The sequence below is a fragment of the Tigriopus californicus genome, chromosome 3 (genome assembly GCF_007210705.1).
Source record: "Tigriopus californicus strain San Diego chromosome 3, Tcal_SD_v2.1, whole genome shotgun sequence".
NCBI lineage: Eukaryota > Metazoa > Arthropoda > Copepoda > Harpacticoida > Harpacticidae > Tigriopus > Tigriopus californicus.
In genome coordinates this window covers 1347253-1373392 of record NC_081442.1, presented here as the reverse complement: position 1 = coordinate 1373392, position 26140 = coordinate 1347253, and the positions used below count along the sequence as shown (strand labels likewise).

At 37.8% G+C, this 26140-nt stretch overlaps 1 protein-coding gene across 2 annotated transcripts in view; it reads left to right on the top strand.

The window, feature by feature from the left end:
* The window catches only part of LOC131878094 (FMRFamide receptor-like), a 55222-nt gene extending 30481 nt beyond the window's left edge, over positions 1 to 24741 (top strand). For both annotated transcript variants that reach the window (XM_059223993.1, XM_059223992.1), the window contains exons 5-7: positions 7071 to 7387; positions 18073 to 18353; positions 24353 to 24741. In XM_059223993.1, the coding sequence (XP_059079976.1) occupies positions 7071 to 7387; positions 18073 to 18353; positions 24353 to 24480 (726 nt within the window). In that variant the 3' untranslated portion in view covers positions 24481 to 24741. The remainder of the gene's footprint in view (positions 1 to 7070; positions 7388 to 18072; positions 18354 to 24352) is intronic.
* The last annotated feature ends 1399 nt before the right edge of the window (positions 24742 to 26140 follow it).

Genomic DNA, 26140 nt, shown 5'->3' with positions numbered 1-26140 from the left:
TTGGCAGTTGAGGTTCTTGTAGCTGATTTGTGGACCATATCACACACCACGGCAAGGTTGATGAGCCTTGGCCTTAAAGTTGTTTCCGTCTCATGGCGTCCAGCCATTTGTTCTCAGTAACTCTAAAGGAAAGGAGTTTCCAGTAATTCGGAAATGACTTGGTAAATGAACCATGCAGGGTGCCACAGCCAGTTTTGAGAAATAAAAGTCATTTCACTCAATGAGAATTTTAGTGGAAATTCATTTCCATTTGAAGTGCACGTGCACATTAGTGTCCTTGAGTGTGTAGTGCACCTCTCAAAATTTTCTTAAAGGTACTGGTTCTCATTGCAATCGTTCGTAGAACCTACAAAAACAGGAGCCACTACCTTTTTCGCAAAACAATAAATGCCACATCTCTCTTTGTACGTTTTTTTTACTTTGCAAGTTGAAAAGCCTTAGAACGACTGTTTTCATCCAGAAAAATCAATCACTCTCAGGTGGTAGTGTACTCATAATCCAAACTGTTGAACTGATTCGTATTTTTCCTTTACTACTAAAATGCTACCCATCACCAAAAAACTTCAACTTTCACACATCCCTTGACTCCAATAAGCTTTTGCTCGTTTGTGAAAACTGCGTTTTGCGGGACAAGGCCAAGAGCGGACATGTCGGTGGTTTGGTTTTATTACATTGCACGTATATTGTGCAGTATAATGGGAAAGCTACCTTGAATGAGCCTCAAAGGATTTTTGTCGGTAACAATACAAACTGAGGCGTCAGCAAAAACTGCAGTGCCAATAGTGAAGCAATGTTTCTTCGCCACGCTCAGGTAAGACTTTGACAAATGGATAGGCTATCATAAGGCAGTTTTCTTGTAGAAAAGGTATGTTCTTTGTGGTCATTGGACCTACGTACCTGAGTGTTGCAAACTTGGCAGAAACTTTAGATCTCCTCAGAGTTTTGGACGTGGGTAAGTCTGTTTTCAATTGGTTATATAGACTTGGTAAGAAGAAATCAGCATCGATTTTAAGTAATAAATGATTCAAAATAAAAGTCTACTAACCAAGGAATTGTGTTTCTTAATCTATTTTGGCACAAATGCATGTTTTGTTAAATGTGTTTTAGCTTTGGAAATGATATTCACCTCCACATGTATTTCAATACTGCTACCACATTTTTGTCCTCTTGAGCAGGACTTCAAAAAACTCGACGCGGTTGAACTTATATATATATCTTCTCAGACTCCTTGGCAACATTCTGAATTAGAGGTATCGACTTGAAATGACTTAGGAGCGACTTCTTCCTCCATTTTGCTTTTCATTATTGGTCAAAATTGCCTTCACTTTGGTCACATTTGGATGTCTGAATGCTCTATGACTTTTATTCAGGGACTCTGGTAGACTGGTGAATGGAATGACAAGACTTGATATGAAATAAAATAGGGGATATTTCAAAGTTCAGTTCGTTTTCATACTGCTTATCAAAACCCGGCCGAACTTAATTGACGCTATTTGAGCGTTTGTCTCCGAGGAACGCTCGCTTCAATCAAGGCCATCCATGGCAATCAAGGGCTTTGATGTTTGTTTCCTAAACCGTACATTTAGTGGTATACATTAAAGGGCTTTTCACATCAAACCCCGCACCTTAATTCATAGGCCGCTAAAGTGAAAGATGAAAGAGTAACAAGGGGTCAGGCATTCAACTCCAGAATCTCTTTCAAGTCGCCACTTGACGTTGTGATTTGGGAAGCATTTACTGCTCAAAGTTTTTATATTCCATCCGCCTTAACCATTTCAACGAACCTTTCTCATGTTGCAAGATTAAAAGACGATCTCAAACACGGCATTTGCCCGGGATCCTTGTTTTGAATAATCCGGACAGGTTTTTATCTTATAATGTGTTAAACATATCAAGATTATTAAGATATACTGACAGCTTTACCTTTTAAGACAACCTCATTGAGAGAGTACGGTGGCTATTGCATGATTATCACTACACTTCTGAATTCCAAATCCATGGAGAAGCTCATACTTAATAGAGAGCAAGTCTTAGGAATTAAATTTGGATAATAGAGAACAATGCTGATGACCTTGTGGCTGAAAGTAAACGGATACGTTAGTTTGCACATTATCCATTACTGAAAAGCCAGCCTTTGGGTATGTCGCGGTCAAAAGTGATACATGGATGCGATGGTCCTTGTCAAGAGCAAGAACCATTAGAAAAAGGGAGCAAGAAAATCACGAAGGTAAAAATTATTCCATAACGGTTTGAGAGAATGGTACCATACAAATGCTGATATATCAAGGCTGAAAATATCAAAATGACTGGTTTTTAACCTCATTTATCCACTTCGGGTGAATTGCGTCTGCTTTGATTTCACAACAACCATTGAACAGAAAAGAAAAAGAGTGACGGCGGATTTACTGTAATTGTAATTTCCAGTTGATCAATGACTGAACCATCTACAATTGGAAACCTTTGACTGGTGTGGTTTTTCTATTGGAACTGGCTACGCCATCTACAATAGGAAATGATGCTCAAGGACCCTGTCAGTTGTCTCCCATTGGGCAGTCTACTAGTAGTTTGCTCCCGATACTCACTTTGGATGACATTGTTTTTGGTACAACCATATATCTCTTGAAAAATGATTGCCGCACTCTATGGGCAACTAAGGAGGGTCCTTTTAATTCATTGCTGCATCCTGAGTCAGAAGGCATCTTGCGCTAAAGTCATGGTCAGATTTTATCAAGTCCCCAATGGATTGGATGCTCGTTGCTACCAATGAAGTGCATTTAGGACGCATCTACGGCACATGGGACAATGTTGGTCGAGCTTTATTTAACCCACGCCTGATTTTGACACAATTTTATCTGAAAAGCTTGAGCAACATTGAGCAATAGTTTCGAGTTTCAAGTGCATCAGACTTAATCCAAATGAGCCGTGAATTATGTTACTGATGGCTATGTTACTCACTTGAAAGTATTTGAATTTGAACTAATCCACAATGTCGAACAGTGAGTTTTTTTAGGCGTGATTTGGCATAGTTCAGGGTGACCACTTTTTCATCTTTAGACCTGAAGGTTTCAGGAGTCATTTAATTGTAATGTGGTCAAAATAACTTTCAAATGGGTTAAATGGTAAATGCCATAGTTCATCAATTTGCGGCTCTTGTTTTCCAACAAAGAAATGCCAAAGTGTAAAAGATACTCACACTTTGGGACAAGCAAAGGTTAAGCAGTAGACATACGATTCAGAAAAAGTACATTGTGAATTGAACCTTCCTCTCTTCTGGACTTGAAAAGCTAACAAAAAGACTTCTCAGGGAAAAGTCAAATCCATTCCTCGGTTTCTCCGTCGGGGTCTGAACGTCGAGCGATGTTCATATAGCGTGAATTTTGAACAAGACTTCGCTTCCCTTCTTAACTTAGAAATTTTGCATTTCTTGTGAGTTCTTTGTTCTCCAGAAGTTAAAGAAAAACTTCAAACTTGCTCGTCTCTCCATTCCCAATTCTTTGTTCCCTTTCGGATATGAAATTTTCATGAAACCATTTCGGTCAATTTGGCAGAGGATAGGATAAATTATTGACAGTAAACGGGGGAAAATACTCTTATGCCTGAAGCAACGCGTATGAATCGCAAGTTTTTCTCCTCAAAGGCTTGTTTATGGTTCATGGATATGTACATTCTTTTACAATTTCACCCAATTCCCATTCCCAGGTTTCCCATGGAAAAGACTTTTAAAGCTTATAAAAAACCTGTGGTATTTTTAGATACAGAAATTCATGTCTTATCCATGAGCCCATCATAATAAACGAACAAAACATGCCCAATATTGATGTAAGAAGGTACACTATTCATTGGCTTTTTCATCTATGTATTTGTGTTATTACTCAACAATCTTTTTAGTTTATCTTCAGAATTCTCCACTAACTTTACTAATAGGCAAAAATTTCGTCAATTTTTGATCTAGCAAAAAGGCAATCTGTTCCATCACACGTTCAACGTTCTCACTTGTCTCTTTCAGCAAATAAAAACCTCTTTTTCCCCTCCAATAACGTTCCAGACTGGGCAGGGCACAACATTTTTCCTCAATCTGTCTGTATTTGATCTGCAAAGAGCAAAGTTACTCATTCCTCTAGGCTCCAATTAGTGCATTGGACATCTCGCTCCTCTATTCCTTAAAAAATCGATTAAACGGAAGGGCCTCTTGAGAAGATGAGAGTGGCTCTTTTGATGCTCCCTCGAGCCGTAATTTGTGTCAGCTAAAAGACATGTCTTCATATCTAAGAATAATTAGGGTCTGCTTTCATTTTCTCGCTCAAGATTTTAATTTGAATCCGAGATAATTTAGAAATTAAGACGTTAACGGTTGAGAAGGAAGGTTTAGTTACTGAAGTCATCTTTTTCCGAACATTATCAGATAGTTGGTCCAGAAAATGGCCAATTCAAAAGAGTTACACATGAAATCCTTCCATGCTTCGCCAATGCTTGCGGTAATGTCATGTTGCTTTTGAAGTACCATTAATAGGGGCCCTTATTTTTAAGGTCACACAACCCAAACGAAATGGGGAAGAGGTACGTAGATCATAAAATGAACTTCTCATGAGTGATGACATGCCATGAACGCAATTTCTTTTCCTGACATGATGTGACTTGGGTCACTAATCATACATCAGATGTTGAAGTAATTAGTCAAGAACAACTCAAACGCAATAGGATATATGATTCCATAAAGAGGAATCAGCCCGCTCGGCCAACTATTCCACAGATTTATACAGATCCGACTTTTTATTGCTCAATTTGCCGGACAAAACGTACACCTGATGGGAGCGGTAGGGTTGTGCCCAAACCATAGAAAACCATAACTAGAATGCTTGAGCTCAACAGGAGCTGTACCGCATGGGCATGTTTTCAGGTCAGCTGACGCTGGTGGAAATGGGACAAAGATATTTCGTGAAATCTCGCTTCAGGCAAGTTGGATTTTTCTCATGAAACGTTTGTTATTCCTCTTTAATCTTAATTTCTTTTGAATCTTACAAATATACAGGTAAAAAGAGCGGTAGAATAATAAAACAATAAAAACATGCTTTTTGGGGCATAATACATGTAACATGTCAAAAAAAGATTTGGACATTAGTAGAGCAAATCACGTACTCTGTTGATTGCCCTTGTTTGGCAATGCATGTCGAAAATCTAACAAAATGTATCCGAAATTGCAACGCAATGATGAGGCATTCGGAATTTCGTTTCAATCTCCCAACAATGTGCTTGAATGTGGGCGACATGATTGCACCTTTATGTAATAAATGTTAATTCCGACACCTCTGGGTGTCGGCCTCAACCCAGTGTTGTTCCTTGCCTTTCAGTTAAGTGTTTCCACCACATGGATGAAAATTAAAATTTGAGCCCCATTTTCACCCCTTCAAAATTTCGTTTTTAAAGATGTGGTCGGAAAACTTACCCGTTTTATGAAGCGCGCTAGACGAGAGTAATTGCTTGACAAGGAGTCCTATTAGTGGTTTCTACTCTGAATTTGGACGAGCCGTCAACGATTCAAATTTGTACCATAGTTGTCCTAAGTAGCTTGACTACGAATGAAACATTTTGCCCACCAGCGACAGCTGAGACGAAAACAAGCGACCGCAGCGCCTTTGATCGATCTATATATGAAGTTATCTATGGCGCAAACAATGCTTGAAACACCTGGCAACGTTGATTCGAATTCAATGTAGATCGGAATGGATTGATGAAGATTCGAGAAGAGAATCATGTTGGTTTACAAAAAGCTCTCCGCACTTATTTATAATATGATAACAAAGCTTATCTTATTTGATGAAACGAGAGAACTCATTCAAATAAATGAAGCATTACTGAGCACATGAGCAGAGAAAAAGTAGAAGAAGCAATAATATGCCTGTTCTCATAAGTATGATCTTCAAGTTTCAGAAACTTAATGCGCAACCTCTCATTTTCGTTTATAATTTATGCATATTATGAGTACCCATGCGAAGTTTTTTTAATGCATAAACTGGTCTGGTATCTAAGCTGAAATGTACCTGATGGATTACAGCACTTGAGGGCCAAACATGAGGCCATAACGAAGCAATAACTAATTGCTATGCAATGACATTTGAGCCATTTGGACACAATGTCCTTCTCTTTAACCGGAGTCAGCTGTACAAAAAGAGCACGTCAAACCAGATCAATTTTCCTCGAAAGATTTGGCCGAGGCATGGAACGGATAGCTATCAGTTCCATGGCCGAGACTACGCGAGAAAGGCGACTCTGTATAACTCTGTTTTATATTCAACATTGAGTAGGCAATTGTAAATACCGAAGTTGACGACTATTGGACGTGTTGAAAATTAGTCTGGTGTATAAGATTGTGGCCTCTGATCTCTTTTTAGACTCTACTATCATGGTGAAGATCTATCATGCAGTTGTAACTTGGAATGAAAATTTGAACTTCTAATTGGTTGTTTTTATTTTTTCTTTGTCTGGAAAAAGTGTTCTTGTACAAATTTAAACTTTGTATGTTTCGACAATTCAAGACACACCGAGTCGGCATTAGTTGCATCGTAGACTAGACCCAAAAAAAACTTTTAGTACTCAAGCTGACCTAGAAAAAAGTTCGTCTTTCCATTTTTCATTTTCCAAAAAGACAAAAAAAGTCTTTTTTAAGGTCTAATAGTCATCAACAACGGTAATAACTTGATCTTTGAAGTAATGTCTTGGTAGACATTCATTGTGCATGTTCTGCAGCCTCGCCGCTTTTCAGTGAAAAATCTTGAAAAATGAATGAGGGATATTGAGATGGAGAAGGTCATACCTTGAAATGTACTGAATAAAAAGTGGCTCATAAGAGATTGAAATCGATGGTTGCCACGGAAGATGAAAAAAGTCCAAATCTCTCCTCGATGATGAATTGCTTCCGAACGTCTAATGTAGACGTTCCTTTTAGTCCAGGGCATTCATTTATGATTGGTTGGTTGTCCTGATATTTTACAAGAACAATGAAAAACATCATCTTTATCTGTACCATCAACTATTGACATATTGTATGTAAGTGTTCCCAATTTTTGTTCCAGGTTCTGATCTACATAATCCCTGTGGTCTTTTTCTCAGTGGTAATTAACTTTTCTCGTTGGTTCGAGCTGAAGGTCGAAGAATACCACCTTCCTTTGAGCGAGAACCAGAGCGCTGAATTGGGGAGCAATTACACGGTGGTCTTGGGCATCGCGGGCACCTGGCTTCGCTACAATCAGTATTATGTCACCTATTACCTCCACTGGACCATTCTTTTGGCCACGGGTATCTTCCCTTTGGTGGCCTTGGCCTTTCTGAACACCCGAATCTACTTGAGGATCAAAGAGGTCCAAAAAGTTAGGACCAATTTGCAAGCAAGGTAAGCCTCACGGCCCAAATTGTTAGTAGTCTGGTCAGACATGGCCAGATAGAAATGAGAAGGGAAGAAGACGAGAAAGAGCTTCAGGGGCTTACACGCCCTCACATACCCACTGAGACATAAGGCCACTTCGATTCAGTCGTCCCCTAAATGAGAAGTAGCCTTTCGAGATGAAATCTGAGCAATCTCAGCACCTACAATCTTCAATTGAACCACCAGAACAGAAAAGGATTTGTACGTAGAAGGGCCAATGAACAGAGTTAGTCGAGAGAAACATGGACCCTAAAACTTCCCTTAATTTGGACCTTTGAGCCAACCAATCTCGCCTATAATCAAGGCTGACGGTAGACCATTGCACCTTTTGTACTTTTCAAGGGAACAATGAGACTATAATGACTCTCCATTGGGACCAGACAGAACAGCGAAATCGAATTAGTGGAAAAGCAAAAGCGTTGTTTCTTGGAGTGTGGGCAGAGTCTTATCGACCAAGTACAATCACCTTTAAGAAGAAAAACCAAAATGTGTTTCAAGATGAACTTGAACCAAAGATTCCAAAATGGTTGCCAAAATGACCCAATAAATTAGTCAGGAACATGAATGGAGTGCAAATTATTGTGAGATTAGACATATCTATGTAGGTAGTGTTCAAATAAGCATCTTCAAGGCAAATGTTTTCTGGATATATTTTACTCTGCCTCACATGGTCTTGAAATGTGCACCTCTAATAAAGTCGAGCCTTCACAATTTTTACCAGTGTCACTCTAGAAATCCCCAAATTTTCAGGTGTACTCTAGATTGTTTGTGAAAAAAATCTGTCGTCTTTTCTATCATTTTGGACAATAGCGGACTCTTATGTAATGTAGACTTACATTATTATTTTTTGACTACATCCTGTGGTGAAAGTTTTGGGAAAATAATAACTACACTTCTGCTTGAATGGTCTATGAGACCCATCTCTTTATGAAGTTGTAGATAAGCAACGCTTCAAGGCATGAGCACAACATTAAATCCAGGCCGTGAAACGTCGGAAAGTTCGAAGTTTCCAGTTCCAACAAACTGAATTGAATTGCAGCGAAAGGCTCTCGTCCAAGAGTGAAAGAGAAAAAAGGGACCTGATGCCATTGAAGAGCGGTCATAAAAGTCTGACGGTCGACTGGATGTATGAGAAACACGACACCAAGTTCTTGTGAGAGTCAATAGACCATTTCTCGTATTGTCTGGCTCATTCCGACAAGATATACCTTTCCAGGCCTCAAAACGTTTAAGGCCCCTTAAGCTTCTAGTGTAGGGAAACAAACATGCCTGAGGTTTCACAAGTTCGTCTCAAAGTACAACAACTTTGAATATGGGGAATAAGGAAAGGAAATAGTAAAAAGACCCTTTTCAATGCCAATTGTTAAGCTTTGTGTGAGATGAAAGCGATGGCAATCAAATTGAACTCTTTACTATTAACATGACCGTAAGAATTAGAGTTTCACGTACATTCGTTGCCAAAAATTGGTCTTATTAGGCTTCAACCAGAAGTGGAGAATATCTGTTGTTTTTGCATTTTATTTCCCATGAAGATCTGAGTAAAGGTGCTAAGAAGCGGAATTTTCAAAGTGAGATGCATCTCTTTGTTTCCACAATTTTGACTCTCCAAATTGATACACCCGAATAATATGTTGATAAAAGTGGATGTAAGATCTTAAGAAGAAAATCAATTAATGTCATTGCCTCATCAAGAAACATGATGTGAAACCACACATGATTTCCTTATCTTTTTTACCTCAAATTTTCTCCTTGGCAGTGTTCAGCTTGTCATCATCAGTTTTATCTAGAATTTATTTTTTTAGCACAAATTCTAAGACACCCAACTAATTTCGTGCAAACGTTTTTTGAAAATTTTTGGACACTTATTTGGGTTCTTTTTGACCATTCAAAATGTCAAGTTTAGAAACAGTTCAAAAGTGCTGGATAATTGACTAATTTGGATTTATTTTTCAATGCCATTTATTCGAAAAAACTAGTTGTTTAGTTATGTAGTTGTAGAGAAGAAAAGAATCTGTCGAAAAGAATGAAGTTGCTTTCGTCTTGAAAAGGTATGACCTGGCGAAGTGGTTATCCACTATCCTGAGATCATTGAAAAGTGGATTTTCGCTCTCTGATTGGTATTTTTGCTGGGGTTCAGTGGATCAATATTTAAATTAAAGATTTCCAGTAAAGATCAAATGGTTCTCTAGAAAATATCCCATAAGAAGTGAGAAGATCTCAGCTGAAGGAACTCACCAGGAATAGGAATGCACCTTTAGTGGGGTCGTCATTGTCAACATCAGAAAAATTACATACAGATTGCAATTTCTGGTTTCGTATCATGGTTTTCCAGCCTCTATTTGAAGTACGATAGATGACATTCGCAGATGATGAGCTATTATTCACATCCAAATCAAGTGCCATTGAAGATCAGTTGATTCCCGAGAACATTTATAGGAGGAGTATATATCTTAAGAAGATGATATCATGGCTTTTTGTATTGCGTTTTAATTTGGCAAGTTGTGGACGAAGAGTTTCTTGCATTCTTTGAAGACTTTGAATCCTGACCAACCTCTAAGATGCCCGAGGCGAGATTTATAGCTGACACTCTTATTTGCATTCCTTTTACTAAGTGGAACAAAATTATCATTTTAGCCGCTCATAAAAATATCCGGCTCAAGAGCTGACCAGTTAAATCGATAGTATGGCTAGAATTTTTGCAAAGAAGTAAAATTTGAAACATGAAAAATTGGGCAAGCTCTTTAATATGGGTAGCAAAAAGTGACTTTGACCATTGTTTACGAATTGTTGAAATCTCGTGATTCACTTGCATGTCTAATATTGTATGTTGTTTTATACGGCTACATTGCGTTGAATTTTGCATTCATTGAAGTTTGTCTTAGAGGTATTAGGTTGTTTTGTCATTTCTGAAGAAACCGTCAAATTTCCTCGAAATTGTTTTCTTTCCTCACTTTCTTGTGAAATAAGATTTGGTGGAGAAATTCGAAACTTCGATTGGGGCTAATGAACTACAGGGTAGCAATAGAAGAGAAAGGAAAGATCAAATTTGCAGCCAAGGCTGGATTTAGTCGTAAATTTACATTAGTGTTAAAATTGCATCATCTGTAAAAAAAAATCGCCCCTAAGCTTATGTGAAAATTGAAAGCGTACTTTAAAGCATATTACGTAGACTTTCGGGCGGATTTGGTCCAAGGTCATCGTTGTCGTCTCACCTGGGATAGCCAAATTCAAACGTCATGTTAACAAACCAACCTTGAGTCATGACTTGAAGTCTGAAGAGGCCTCAGCCTTGAATTTGGCCCGTATTTGCATGTCAGGAAACTTGGTCAACTTATGTCGAGCGAGGATGATCTTTCAGCTCTGGAAAGGCATAGAACTTCTCAGTGGAGATTGAACATTTACATTATTCCTCCTCCGACATGTCTGGAATTTAAATCCTAAAGGCTCCCGAGCAATGCATCCAAACATACAGAACAAATCCAATGGAATTACCAGGCAAGGTACTGCAAGCTCATAAGATTATTGAACAACATTGGTTCAACCCTTGGACACTAAATATATCGGAGGATCATTCCACAGACTTATCGAGCTCGGTTGAAAATCAAGGACTTGGTACTTTAAAGCGAAACTTTCTGAGATTGTACTAAACTTCATCGAATTACGATAAAACGTGTCGCCGAAATATGAAATCCATTTTCAAGAGAGCAAATTTTTAGCTATGTTCTTATGGTAGGGAGAAGGGAAAGAGGCGAGATTAGGACGAACAATTGAAAAAGCTCGATTTTATATAGCTGAAGGAATGCTTGTTTCATGGCAGAGAAGATCTTCCTGGAACTGGAAAAGATGAAAACTCAAACCCCGCAAGGCTGAAAGATAGACTTGCCAATATGAGACCTTCTTCAAACGTCAGAATGAAAATTCGTTCAAATAGGAGCCTGTGGAGTTTCGCAGAAACTCGAAACCGAAAAAGTATGCTTTAGTGCTAATACATTGTTTCACTTTCATTTGTGGTCATATATATTCTAATATCATGTCCTTGTTTGCTTAAGTTTTGTTGCGCTACTTTACTTAACTAGAAAAGGCATGAATCTACAAAAATCAAAAGGCAAAAATTTATACTTTTATGTGGACAGATCACGTTGTAGATAGATGAGAACTTTTGAAAATTAATGCAATCTACAGTAGTTGAAATAGGTGTGATTTTACATTTCTTTGGAACTTGTGCATTTTCTGTAAGACACTGTATAGTAACAACGGATTTTTTACTTGTAAACCCCTTTGTTAGTGCTTGACCATAGAAGGGGACAATGGAAAAAAAAAAATCTTAAAGTCAATGACCTACTTTATTCGTTGGACAAAAGTACTAAAATATAGAAGTTGTGGTTTCGTTTAGATTTTTAGCCCATCTACTTAATTGACGTTTCTGATCACTCCACCAAATTTGATTCTTGAAGGCATATTTCATCCATCCAACTTTCCTCGCCCAAACAACAGATCCCATGGGCATTCTCGAACATTTCGTTAAGTGCAAAAAGTAGTGATGCTCTTACCAATTTCATTCGAGGGTGCTTTGGTAAAAAGTCATATTCATGGACATTCAAGACATAAATAAGAATGGATGTGGGCCCAACATTAGAATTTTGTGCATTCTGGGTTCTTTGGACCATAAAAAATGTTGGCCCATTGTAAAATTGGAAAATGGGTGCGAGAATCGAGAATTTGATGTGTAATGGAAGGGATATTTTCTCCTTCTTGGCCAAAGTCGGTCCATTGAGGCGAAAAAACGCACCGAGTGAGAGGATTTTTTTTACTCTATTTGAAAGTATGATTTATGCAAATCGTACTGGAAATGTTCGTGGCGTTGATATCAAGTTGACAGATCGAATTCAAATCCTGAGATATTCTTTTGACCTTTGTGGGTCGAGGGAAAAGACAGCTATTTTTCATGGCCCAATGCTCCTTCATTATAAATAGATTGAGTGACGAATCCTAAGGTTTGAACATATAGTGCACAAAGAACTTATTTGAACCCGTTTTGATTGGTTAGAAAAACCCCAAATCATCAAGTGTTTTTAAACCGCCCTTTTATATTCACCACATCACAAAAGCAACCGTATATTTCCCTCTCTGATCTCAAAGTTTGTTTTAAAAATTGGCAAGGTTGACGCTAATACCGTTCTTTGTGACAACAATCAATAACCATTTTTCGCCCCCGGCACTCTCCTCGATGGGTTTACGAAGTTTGATGATTGGATGGGAAAGACCAAAAACTCTCGGGAAACAACATAATGTCAAAAGAAACCAAAGGAATACAGAAAACAACGCCTGCTTGTCTTGAAAATAAGACTCTTGTAAAGTAGCCAAAAACTGCTACCTTTTTCCAAAAGGCACCTTGTTGTCAGAAAGTTGGAACCTTTTTGAAAATCAATGCCACTTTAGTGCTTCAAGCTGTTATCTGTTTTGGCACAAGGTTGCTGTTTTGACCAAAAGGGGCAGATTTAATTTGTAGCTTACGATAAATTAAGGGCTCCGGTATGTCAAGCTCACGTTTCCAAATCTGGTTGCAGTAATTCAATTTATAACACTAGATCACCGAGGCTCTGGCCTAACAAAAATACCTTAATACGTCAATTCTCCACTAGTATTTGAAATATTGTGAAAGGTCAATGAATTCAAGAAAGACATCAATGCCTACAGTCTATGAAGACGTTACCCCTATAAACTATTACAAATGCAACGATTCTCAAAGAAGGATTTTATCAATACTTAATCAAAAGTATATACTTGCATACATGGGTAGATTACGAATGAGCTTCTTTTTACAAGGGAGTGGTCGACTCAGGCCGAACTCGAACCTACCTCAAATCAATTGGAATTGTAATACGCAATATTCCACTCCTTGGGAGTAAATAGGTGTAAATGTTGTCTCTCATTATGGGTCGCTTCTTGGTGAACAGTTAGCTAAAAATATTTTGAAAATGGCTAAACATCTTTACACCGCTTTTTTAAGGCAGATAAAAATTTCAAGTTCACATTCCAGGTATATTGCCGAAAGGCCTTGTCTTGAAGGTGCGAAAGTAATCCATTGTCTGGTCGCTTGTGTGCCTTGAGTGAATGGTCCATTCAAACTGTCTCTTGGGCACCGTTAAAACTCTGTTTGGGTGCCTGACTGCCTGTCGACTATTTTATTTGCCATTTTGTCTCGACAGCTTCACATACACGTTGCACGTTTCTATTGACACGATGGAACATAAACAACAAGGACAAATTCTTATGAGTACATCGATTCTCAGGCTTTTTATTGGTGCCATATTCAGTTCTACTCCTAAGGACAGGTCTGCTTTCATTGTTATTCAAAATGGAAATGATGTGGCCACTTTCTGGAATGAAGAGGAACACAAAAGCAATCTCGATCTGCTCCCCTTAGCCGTTTCTTGGAGATATGCATGTCTAGTGTGAGAAAAAGGATCCCACTATTTGAATTCTAATTCCGGGTTATGCCATTAAGCTTAAGGGTTCCACGAGAAGATAATGAAAAGTTCGATGCGAGAATGAGCTCCACTTCATTGAGAGGCAAATTTGTCACTGTAGGAAAAGCCCAGGATTTGTTTACATGGTGTCAATCATATCATGACTTAAGTTTAAGATCATGAACTTTAATGACCTACTTCAACAACGAACTTGTATGATGTTACGTTCATGATGGTCGTCTATTTTCGAGTGATTGTCACTTCACTTTTTCTTTACTGTCTTGTTTGTTGTCACATTTTCTTATTTACTAAAGGATTTCGAATACAGTATTGACTACGTGAAGAAAACAAAAAGTATTGAAAAATCGATTTTGGTACTCAGATTTGGGGATCTTTTGTTAATGGAAAAAATGAAGGCAACAGTCATAAACTAAGCACACTGATCCAACTGAACTTTTATTTGTTCCCTGAGTTGTTTTATAACTTTGAAATGCCAAAAATATGGTCTAGTGTTGATGCTGAACCGCTATCATGGTTTTATTTCAGAATATTGTTTGCAATTTTGAAATGAATAAGTTGGCGGTACGAGTAACATTGCCTCAAATTTTGGCCATTAGCTTGCGGCAATTGTGGATTTTGGCGTTTTAACTCATTTATCATCCTTTATATTATACCAATTGTGAGGTAGTCCTATATTATGGGGTCGATGAATAGTGCATATTATTTTCAGTCTAATCGTACAAAACCCGGTAGTGATGTCATTCTAGCAAATCATTTTAGTTCTTCGAAAATATAAATTTTATGTACGTTTGTATTTTGAAAGTTCATAAAAATATTGTTACGTTTTAAAAAGTTTCTGTTGAAGGTAAAAATTTCTTTGAAGGAAAATGAACTGAAATTCTAAATTGAAAGCCCAGTCAGGAATGCCCTGTAATATCAGTGAAGTCCCAAAAAAGAGTTGCGACGTCAGACGGTGGCTGTTTGATTAAGAGGCGTCATGAAGGAAGATATGTTTATCATTTGGAACTGCATTGTTTAAGCCTGTAACTATTTGCCTGAGCAAAGGCTTGTTTAAGCGTGAATATTTGATGGATCTCTGAAAAGGTTTGAATCCATCTTTGGCAAGTAGAGATCAGATTTAATTCTTCACAAGTGGAGATCGACATTCCATGGGATGAAATGCATGTGCTTCAAATAGGGTCCAGATCCCTTTTCTTATTTATTTCATTTTCAGGTTTGGCCTTACAGGTCAACCTTTTGGCTCTAAACTAAGGGAAGCAAGCAACTTTTTGAGCTAGAAGGCCAAATGTGAAAACAAAATCATCTGTTGCAAATATAATTTGGCATCTTCATGTCTGTTTCCAGTTTCGACTATTCTCATTTCAAACAAACTAATGTGACATCAATTTTCCTATTTGTCCAACTCTTCCCTGTGGCGCCCTTTGGCGAATCTGGACCCTATTTACAGCAATTTGATCTATTGTTATATTCCAATACTTCTTCATTCAATCAATTGAGATATTGACCGTACTAAATTGAAAAGAATACCAATTCTGTCCAAAATAGCGTCAAATTCGGCTATCAAAGACGATTAAAAGAAGACGCTTTTTCAGAAGGTAGACTATTGAACGGTGAGCGGTAGATGCTAACCGTAGCATCCAAAATCAATGACAACTTAAAACCATCTGTCAACTTGACCACAAATTTGTATTTTCACTGACAATGGGGCGAGTAGCCTAGTTCTAAAAACGGCCACTTTTGTGTTTCTCAAAGTAGCCCATAGATGGCTCAATTCCTTGAAAGGTGCAGGCTGGAATGTGTCCCCTGCTGACATCAACTTTTGGCCTCCATAGTTTGAAAGAGTGATCGAATTTGGGTCAGACATATATCTCTATTGTTGCTAGTGGAATCGTTCTTTCGTTTACACTCGTTTCTTTGTGGATTTGATGAAGCAGGAGGAAGTAAATTACCATTACGATTTGCCTCTTGACAGGGAACAGATTGAGATTGACTAAAAAACCAAACAATACTTGCTTCTTTCGGCAAGAAGTTGGAAATCATAGGACTCGAAAAAGTCCGGCTCAACCCTAGCCCAACCAGATAGTTCAATGATCACCACTTTTGGCTCCGTCATTGAAAATAAATTAAGTAATGGAATCCAATGACCTTGACTCACCGTCCATTCCCTCTTCCACTTTCATGTGTAAGAAGAAAAAACCTCCCCCTCTAACATGGAGCATCCACGAAATAGCTTTTGAAATTGATATCTGTGAACTTGTTGCCAGCTGAAAAGATCATAACATGCATAGATAAATTTGCATATAAATGAAACTTTAATCTTTTGTCACTCTTCTTATACTCGGGGTGCCACTTCTTCTCGAACTAATCCGATTCGCATGGCTTAAGGTAAAGAAGTCTGGCATCTTGTTTACGAGAGTAATGTTTTAATTATCAAACTTTGGGAAATCATCAAAAGTTAGGTGATTGTTTTTGCCTGCACTTATGGATGAGGGTAACCTTTGTTATCATTGGGCCAGAAACAGCTGGTTTTGGTTCCAAAATTTGTCAAAACCTCGTCAAGCTTATTAGCTTGAAAGATAAACTTCAAAACATTCCCATCATTGTTATACCGGGTAAATACATTTGTATATCTCGATGAACTCCACAACACTTCTCCCATGAACATTAAACAAAATTCAAATTTGAGTGGTCTCTCCTCTGAAACGCAGATGCATGAATTTAGCTCAAACCCCGCACCTTCCATACTACACTTAGGCTAGTACCATACATGTACAGAATGAGACTTGCTTTGCCTTGATTAAAGAACTCGGTGGAAGGATTAATGGCCAAAGTTTCTCCCTGCAGACTAGCTAAGTGTTGTTTCAAGAGCATGAGTCTCTCCTGTGGTCTTGGAGAGAACACGATCTCATTTACAACCCCAGCCTTGACACCTTAAGCTTACGGCCTTTAAAACTCATACCAACATATCCCGTTTTTTATAAAAATAGTTCCCGAATGGAGCAGAGCTCTCTAACAAGGAAAAGTGAGTTTTTTGGGTGATAAAGGATGAATCATGTCCCACTCAAAGGTGGGCCTCTTCATCCAGGAAATGTCCGTGAAATGGGTTTGAGGGATGAAAAATTGCCTCTCAATTTGGTGCATTTTAGTAAATCCAAATTTAGATATTTGGTAGGGTGAAATGCACTCTTACATGAGGATGATGCACTTTTGTCAAGGGAGGCGGACCACCTCCTTTGATTTGGAAACATTTGGCATATGTCATCATTTCTTAAAGCATCGATTGAATTCGAGGGATCAAAACCATCCGGTTTTTTTGTCCACCGGGAAATACCAGCGTATTCTTAATCTGCGTTTTTGTGTAGATTAAACCCTTTTCTGCGGAATTGGCAATACTCAAGAAAAATACGTGGGTTGATCAATTGGATTATTGAAAAAAGAGTCTATTTAAGTCCTCATTCGTCATCTCGTAAGACGCTGATGGAGAGGATGCAAAGATGATGCTATCAATTTATTTAATCGCTCTTTGATACGTATTTAGATCCGTCGATAAACGGAGGTGCATTTCTTACCCTATACTTGAACATACATACACGTTACTCCATCGAGCTTTTAAATAAAAGGAAGGCAAAATTGAGACAAGGCTGAATCTCGTCAAATTTCTCCTCAGCGCTCTATTATCTATAATGTATCGTTATATTATGAGATATATTATTCATTATGCAATGATGATATTCACTTAAATCTGATAAGGTCTAAAACGGGATTGCTCTCACAGACCGTATCCTGATTCTAGGGGCTAATGTGAAGGACCTCACAAATTGCGACAATGATGCCTATTGCTCTTTGACAAAGGTCATTAGTTTCAACAGTCTCGTTAGACGTAGTGCTGAGGGTCTGTTCCTACCATTTTGAGACTCTGCAGTCTTTCTGCGTCTTATAACCCTGACGAGAAATAACCTTGGCAAGATAATAGGAGGGCATAATTGATTGCGATGTGCTGGGATGCGTCAAAGCTCTTTTAACGATGATCCATCTGAGATGTCAAAGGCATCTCAAGAGTCCAGGGTGCCCTTCGGATGATCTAGTGTCGCCAAATCTTGCTCACTCTTGAAATGAAGGAACACTGCAATTCGTATTCGCTATTCACTTTCCTCTTTTCAGGAATGAGCCCAATTATGGCGCCACTCTAGCCTCCATAATCATCATCTTCATCATTTGTCACATGCCGAGAATCATCAAGACCATCTTTGAGATCGTGATCACGAACCAAATCATCGCCAGTGGAGAGCACTGCAATGGGATCAATCCGGCCAAATGTCTTTCGAATTTCAACAATTTCATCCTCACCCTGAACGCTGCGTCCTCGTTCTTGATTTATTGCTTTGTCGGGAGTTTTGGAACGAAATTTGCTGAGGTACTCACCTCCTGCTGCCGGAAACAAGGTAAATCTTTTTTTTCGATGAAAATATAGCCCAAACCCCGCCATGCGTCATCGTGGTTTGGCAATACTATAGCAAGAACCCCTCCAAAAAGTTTTAAAAGTTGTGAAAGTAATATGATTGACTACGTTCGGGTTCATCTTGATGCGTAAATATGAATATCATTCATGTTGACAAACTTGTCTTATTCCCTTATTTCGAGTGGCAGTTTTCTTTGTTCGCTGGTATTGAAGAAGCTTGGCAACAAATTGTTAAACCGATGATTGTTATGAATGAATATATAATAAAAATCGGATATAAGAGCAACTTTGGGGCCGTGAATTTCTGCACTTATATCCGATGCTCCAGTTCCGCGGCTCCAGAGGCAAAACTGATTACAGAAAACATATTTTTAAGTTATAATTTGATGTAGTTTTACGGTCCAAACAAAAGGCAGCCATAAAAATCGACCAAAAGGAAACAAAATGCAAGGAGAGCAGTGCACCAAATACTTAGTTAATTTGTCACAGAATTACATAATGGCTAAAAAAACAAGAGTTTTCAAAAGAAAGCACGCTTGACTCCTAACTTTGTGGCAGCTTCGGTCAGGCTTATCTTGGACAGCTTGTCAAAATCGACAACTAGCATTGGCCTCTCCTTGATGGAACAAGTGGTTCTCTTGGCAGGAGCCATTAGGTATCACTGTTTGATTTATGAGAAAGCGGCTGAAAATTTGCTTTTATAAAATGGCTTAACCATTTTCCATCCAGTTTCCATCGAAAACTTCATTGTGGAGCGGGAAATAAAAGAAATATTGTGCCGCCTTCAATTCTGCTCTAATATCCGATGCTACTTTACTATATATTTTTATTCGAGGATTGACAATCCTGCTCTTATATCCGATTTTTACTGTTGGAGATATGTATCGATTCATTGACAGCATAATAGCTAGCAATGGGCCAGAGCATAACATTCATTCATAATCACTTGTTTAATCAGGGACTCTAAAGAGAGGAAACGACACGGATTTCCCCTCACCGCCAACTTAGGCCATTGCGTTGAATCAAGACAGTAACTCCAGTATGAATAAAACAAGATTATCCGTACTGCATAGTACATAAAGTGTTTCTAATTAAATAATGATCTCCTTGATGTACAACTCCGTCCATATACTAAATATTTCTGAATTAATCTTGAAAGTGAGAAGAATAAATGAAATACCCATGAACATCAAACTAATCAAAACAATCGCATTGTCTTTCAAATCAGCGAAATATTGCATAAAATTGGCTCAAAAACACGCATAGGTAGAAAATCAACAAGAATCATTTTATTAATTGATGAGTAATGTACACTGACAAAATATAAAAGAAATGTATGGAATAAGCAATAAATGTGCAGGTACATAAGTTTTAACATATTAGAATCTCTGGGATGGAAAATAGATAATTTTGTCTTAACCACACATTTGATAAAAAACATCAGGCATTGGTGAAAAATGAATGAGTTATCTTTTTATAAAGTTTAAATTTCTACTTATTACATAAAAGGTAGGCATTATTTAAGGGGCACAGAGTAATACCAAAATACAGTAGACCAGATCTCAATTTGAATTTTGGACTCCAATAAATTGTTTTTCTTGCAAAAGCATCCAAAATGCCAAAACAGTAAAAAAAGGTGCCATATCTCTTAAAATTATTATTTCATGATTATGAAGCATCCAAATGTGTTTAAAGAACAATATGTAGCTCAGAGCTACAGTATGTCTACTTTTGGATTGAGGGCCATTCCTAGAGTGAGAACCATAGTTTCATAACAAATGCGTCAAATTACTTGAAATTTGGTAAAGATGTTTCTGAAACAATTTTCTACAAATAGTATTTTTGGCAAAAGACAATTGATTGATTGTGTTTTGAGCAAATTCTTATTTTATCAAGAAAACCTAATTAGCACTTTTCAGTTGTTGTACTTTAAGACATGTTGAAAGTCATTTCAAGTTTATCTAAATGCCTGGTTTTAAGCTCTTACCATCAATGGTTACAAAAATGATATTAGTCACATATTTTGTTCAATAATTATGCCAATAACTGACATTCAAAAATTTCAGCCGCAAAAGTTTAGGCCTTACTTGGTGGGAAGGGTTTGGTGATCACAAAAAAGTTGCGTTTCCTAGCTTTTGTGTCCTTGGTTTAATCCATGGATTACTAGAATTTACTTGGACTTCCAATGGGCTTCCCGGCAAAATTGACCCGCTCTGGGTCGGAGTAACCATAAGTCCTTATGTATTTCCAGAACATATGAATGAGATGAAAATTTTAAATCTTTGCTATTACCCAACATTGACACATCAAACCACAAACGCCCAAACAGGTCGATTTAGAGAATTTTAATATTCTGAGTCCTTTCGAAATAAACTACTGGCCAGTCACATTTATATAATTTGAATGCAAAGGGATTTGCTCAAAAGTAATATTTTCAAATTTTTGCCGTATTTATCTGGCCCTTTATTTCTACATAACTTCAAATGTCCTTTCTGTGGTCATTAAACCAGACTTTTGGTCCGGATTTGATGAATTTCGTCTTTTTGGCCACGTCTTTTGAGAAAAAATTTACTTCCATTGGAAGTCCAATGTTACACTTTTCCCGTACGCAATCTTGAGCTTTGGTAATTAATATTAATAATCCAAATCTACATTCTTTTGGACTCATATCATAATGCCTTTCACTTGAATACAAAGCCTTTATTCAGTTAATAAAGTATGCTTAGATACAACAATGATTCTTCAACGCTCTCGCAACCAAAAACCGGTCACGCAACCTCTCTACAATTGTAAGGTCTACTGGTTGTAGCACAGTGATCATTAGGGCCGGCAAAAAGTTGCAGATCAATATGGTCTTTATTAACAGCAAATTTGCATAAAAAATCGACCGAATTTGCCCTAAAGTTTCCAAATAAACTTTAAGAGTGTAAGGGCTGCTTTTTGTTTTCCCTATCAAGCAACAAGTAGATGAACAGGAAAATAATATCATGATATCTTCCACAGCATTGGATTTGAACCTGCTATAGCTAGCGAGCAGACCTTGCCTTGTCCATGCTACCTCCAAGACTAATCAGCATTTTGCACACCCTAAATGTTTTGTGAAAAAGATAAATCTCAATTAATTAACTAAAAAACAATAATGTCAGAGCCTAGCAAATGTTTTGCAGAACAATTTGTTAAAAAAGTAAGTCTTTCAAGTTTCATGAAAGTAATGATAAGTCAGTTTTTCTGAAATTAACCATCCACCTTATGACAATTTATCCCAGAAATCGTGAAAACACGTCAAGATATGCCTGATTTTTAAAGGAGAAGTTCATTACTTGAACAAAACTAAGTTCCAGTATCTTAATTAGAGTATCTTAAAAATTTGCAATGGTAAAAGAGCTATTTCAGATTAGTAGAAAACATAAGCAGGTAATTGGTAATATATTTGCAATATATTTCATAACCATGTGTACTTTTATTTAAAAAGATTTGAAAAAATTCGGGTGCTAAAATTTCATATGTTTTCCTAAATCTGACCACAATTCTTGAAAATTATCATGAATCTTCACAATTATTGGTACTTTTTTTGCTGAATTGATTGCATTTGCATAATGAATTGGAAAAAAACTGTCAACTATTGCTGTCAAAATAGCAAGATTTGCAAATGCAATAAGCTTGCAGAAGGATCATGGATGTGCAATTTTTTGCAAAATTTGCGCAAAATTCAGGATGCAAGTTTTGGCCGGCCCTAGTGATCATTCATAATCGGTGTTGCATTCACAGATCATTGAACCTCGGAAATACTTCAGTTTTATGTTTTTATCTAAATTTCGCCAAAGACTTGTACACGTAATTCTCAAAACATGACACTGGTGCTTCATAAATTCGAGAGAGTTTGTAATTCTACTTTCTTTTCAGTCTTTACAAAGGAATGTGGTTGCATATTGAATTGCCAAATGTTGCGCTTTTCCATAGGCTTTATCAGGACTGTTTGTATGCACGTGATATCAAACTACAATAACTTGATAATTACGGTTAGCTAACACAATTATAATGAACAAGGACGTTTCAAACATCAAAATATGGAAAAACTAAAGTGAACAGGGCAATACAGACAACCAGGTCACTTTTTCCCATTCTAGTACTCCATTTTAACCCTGTCTATTTGCAACGGCTTTGCGTTGCATTATCTCGACATTAGGCGTTCATAAATCATATACCTTCCGTTTTTTGCTTGAAACTTTTTCTCCTCTCCAAAAAGATTCCATTTCATGGAACAGCACAAACTTGGAGTTCGACTCAGGTGTACGGTAGTTTAAATTTGTCATGTTGGATTTAACGAGAACATTTCTCGAGGACTTTGCCTGTGTCATTTGGATGACACCATACATCACACTTCATACTACTTTAGGTAAGGGGCTTTGGCTATTCAAGCCTTTTTCTTTGCTGTACAAGCTCCTCGAGAGACAATACGAAAGTACATACAAAAATAGCGCGAGGCCTTGAAATGAGCCGCAAACTCTCATTCCTCGGAATGAGATACGTAGAGAAAGAGCTCTCTTGGAGACTCAATGTCGGCATGACAAACTGAAATGGATGGTATGAGATGAAGAAATAAATTTATGACTGCAGGAGAAGGGAAAGTTTCCGGCGTAAATGAAACCTCATTCCATAAATCTCTATCCAACCCAGGAAAACATCAATCTGAGCTGTCAATTTGACTTATAATGCGTCGCGAAAAGTTTGATTTGATAGAGGTGTATGATTCGTATGGTGTATGAAATGTGACGATTTCGGTTTCTTACGTATATTTTCCAAGTTAACGCGTGTGCGTATAACACTCTTTATGCCCATCAAAGCCAAATGTAATCACTTTATTCCGGACAAGTCTCATATTTTATGTTTTTCTTTCTCCCAAAATCTTTCTTTTCTCTTGGAGTCTCGCATTTGTTTATTTGCAAATAAATCGATTAGTATGACTGACCTCAAAATCGTAATATTTTTTTGCATATCATTGTTTCCAATTATTCATCATTATACTTTGAACTTTGACCCAAATTCTAATTATCTTACCCTAACAGATGAACAATCATGGGCATCGAATGCAAAAATATATGTAAAAGCTCATAAATAAAGGACGAGTCTGAATCGTTCAATCGGAATGATGAATTGTCTGGTTGGATCACATAATCCAATTAGGATCTTTGCATATAAAATCTTGTCCATTATTTTGGTTTGAGGAAGCGTTGTTTGAAGGTATGATCCATCATATAATGGGGACTATGGTCGAACCAGAACGCCCTCTCGAGCCCTGCTCAGTTCTGTGCTATCCATATACGCCACACCCAATTCTGCTCGTCGCCTCTTTTCTCCATTTTTCAACGGTTGCTCCAATCTCGTTCTTACATTATCTCTCGAAATTTGGAACGCCTTGGGATTTGGAAGTCTGCAAAGGTCCTGTGAGACCATGTATGATTCTCAACCGACCTCGTTTATCTGGCTCGAATTATCTTTTGAAAAAAGCAAAAAAGTCATTGGCTTCAAGTCATGGGGAAGCCAACAGAGCTTGTGTGCTCTCTCCACAAAGGACTCACCATGGTTCAGGTTCATTGGAGCAAAAAAGAAACGAGTTCTCAATTCCCTCCGGCCAAAAGCTCGGCCCCAAGCATGAATGTCCGCCAAAAGTCCCTCTAAAGCCTAAATTTAATGCTTCAATTATTCCGGGGTCCCGTTTCTGTCTTTCCATTAGCCTGGCTCAAATCTGTCGTAACGAAGTCGATGCGAGGCAACACTGCTATGATTCAACACTAACTAGGCTTCGGAATGATGGAGTTGAAATAATGCTTTTAGGGGAATTTGAATGGATAAACGGTACTATTTGGGCCACAAGATTAGGATCGTTTTGAGGGTTCAGGAAGACCTTTGTTCCACAAGAAGCGCACTGTGATTATTCTCTTCATCAAAAAACCAATTGATCACACCGAACTTATCTTTCAGAATCGGTTTGCCTGGTGGACAGCGACAGTCAGAACTATCGGATGAGGAAGATCCACAGCCCTTCCAAGACCTCTAACATTAATCCCAGTGAGGCCATCGCCAATGCCAACGATATCTCACACGTGTGAATCCAACAGAAACGAATTGTTACCTGAGAATAACTCAACGAATTGGCAATGTTCCGTCGTTTGTGAAGCGAAACAGCCTGCCCCAAAACAAAAACTAGTGATGTTCTCAAAGACAACATTAGAAAGCGAGAAAATAAATTGTTAATGCTATTGTGAGCATGTTTCGTTACAACGTATAACTTGCTACAAGCTCGATATAATCGGCGTTATTCAATATCATGCAACTTATTGTGCAATAAAGGCTACATAGTTTTTCTATAAAAAAAGACCACTTGCCATTTCAAATCTGTGGTAGTAGACATCATATCTTTTGCAGCCTTGGCGAATAGCAGTAAATGTTTTAAGTTCAAAGAGTGAAAATAAAGGTTTTGACAATAACACGACAAAGCTCGAGCAACTTGGTGACGTCACCAAGAATTGGAGTCATTGCGATGACGAAATTGAAAGCAACCAACACAGTTACTTTCTAAGCTCAAAAACTGTTCTTTGAAATCAATTAATCAATCCAAATATTCCATTTAAAAAGTTCCTGTTATGTTTTCTTAATGAATGATAGTTCTACATTTCACGTCTTTTCAATTTGACCTATCGACTTATTGCCAGCGCTTATGGACCGAATTCGTGATGACATCCTCTCAAAACAAATACATAAGTCCAAAAGAGCAAATGATCTCCCCCCAAAATTGGAGTGACGTTAGACTTATGCTACTGAAAGAACCCAATCAACAGCAAGCAATTGGCGTTTCTTTGTATCCCTTTGATCTCCAACGAGCCCTAAAGACATTTTATTAAAATTAAATTTCTTGCTCTTCCCCCATTCCAGGTTGCTGAAGCCAGCTGGAATGTGGAACAGGTTGGACCAGTTAACTTCCGCAAGGGGCGTTGGTTAGCAAAGGGGTAAAAACAGGGTTAGAACTGAACAAGTTGCTGACTGAAACGATGCCCTAAGAGAGTAGGAGCGTGGGGGCATGGGCAAACACTAAGGAAAGTTAGACATCCATAGTGTTTCTTGAAATTTCTTTTTTTTTCATGACATTGTCAAAACTAAAAAGGAAAAGATGTTTATGAATGAATTGCATTTCTCCAAAGTTTAAAGCTCGTCAGGATAACGTCACAATTCAATTCCAAAGCTGATATGTGTTCCCACACCATAATGCATCGTGACACGATATAACTAACTGACGGTCTTTTTATTGTGAAGGCTAGATGTGTTTCTAGTTCATTCAATCCAAATGAATTTGATTTCAAGTAATTATCACTACTTACGTACATTTATGATCAAAGAAGCAACCTATTGATTGAAAATAAGTTACCTTAATGTTTGATAACGAACAACTGAAAACATGACCGGTTTTGAACTTTCTTGAAACGTCCTGAGGCAAGTGAGGAGGTAAGCACTTGGTTTTCAAATCATGTAAGCTAAACAAAAGGGCACTCATAGGTATATGATGGTTATCCTGATACTTGAGAACGAGGAGTAACAATCTAAGCCATCAGTACAAATTCGTAACCTTTCATTCAAGGTGGGAAAATCTGTTCAGCAAATTCCAAAACAATGAAAAAACTAAAACCAATTTAAGAAGTTGATACGTTTGTGTCCAAAATGGTTGGTTCCAATTGTTTTGATGCTTTGTCAAAAATAATGTGTTCGTTCCTCAAC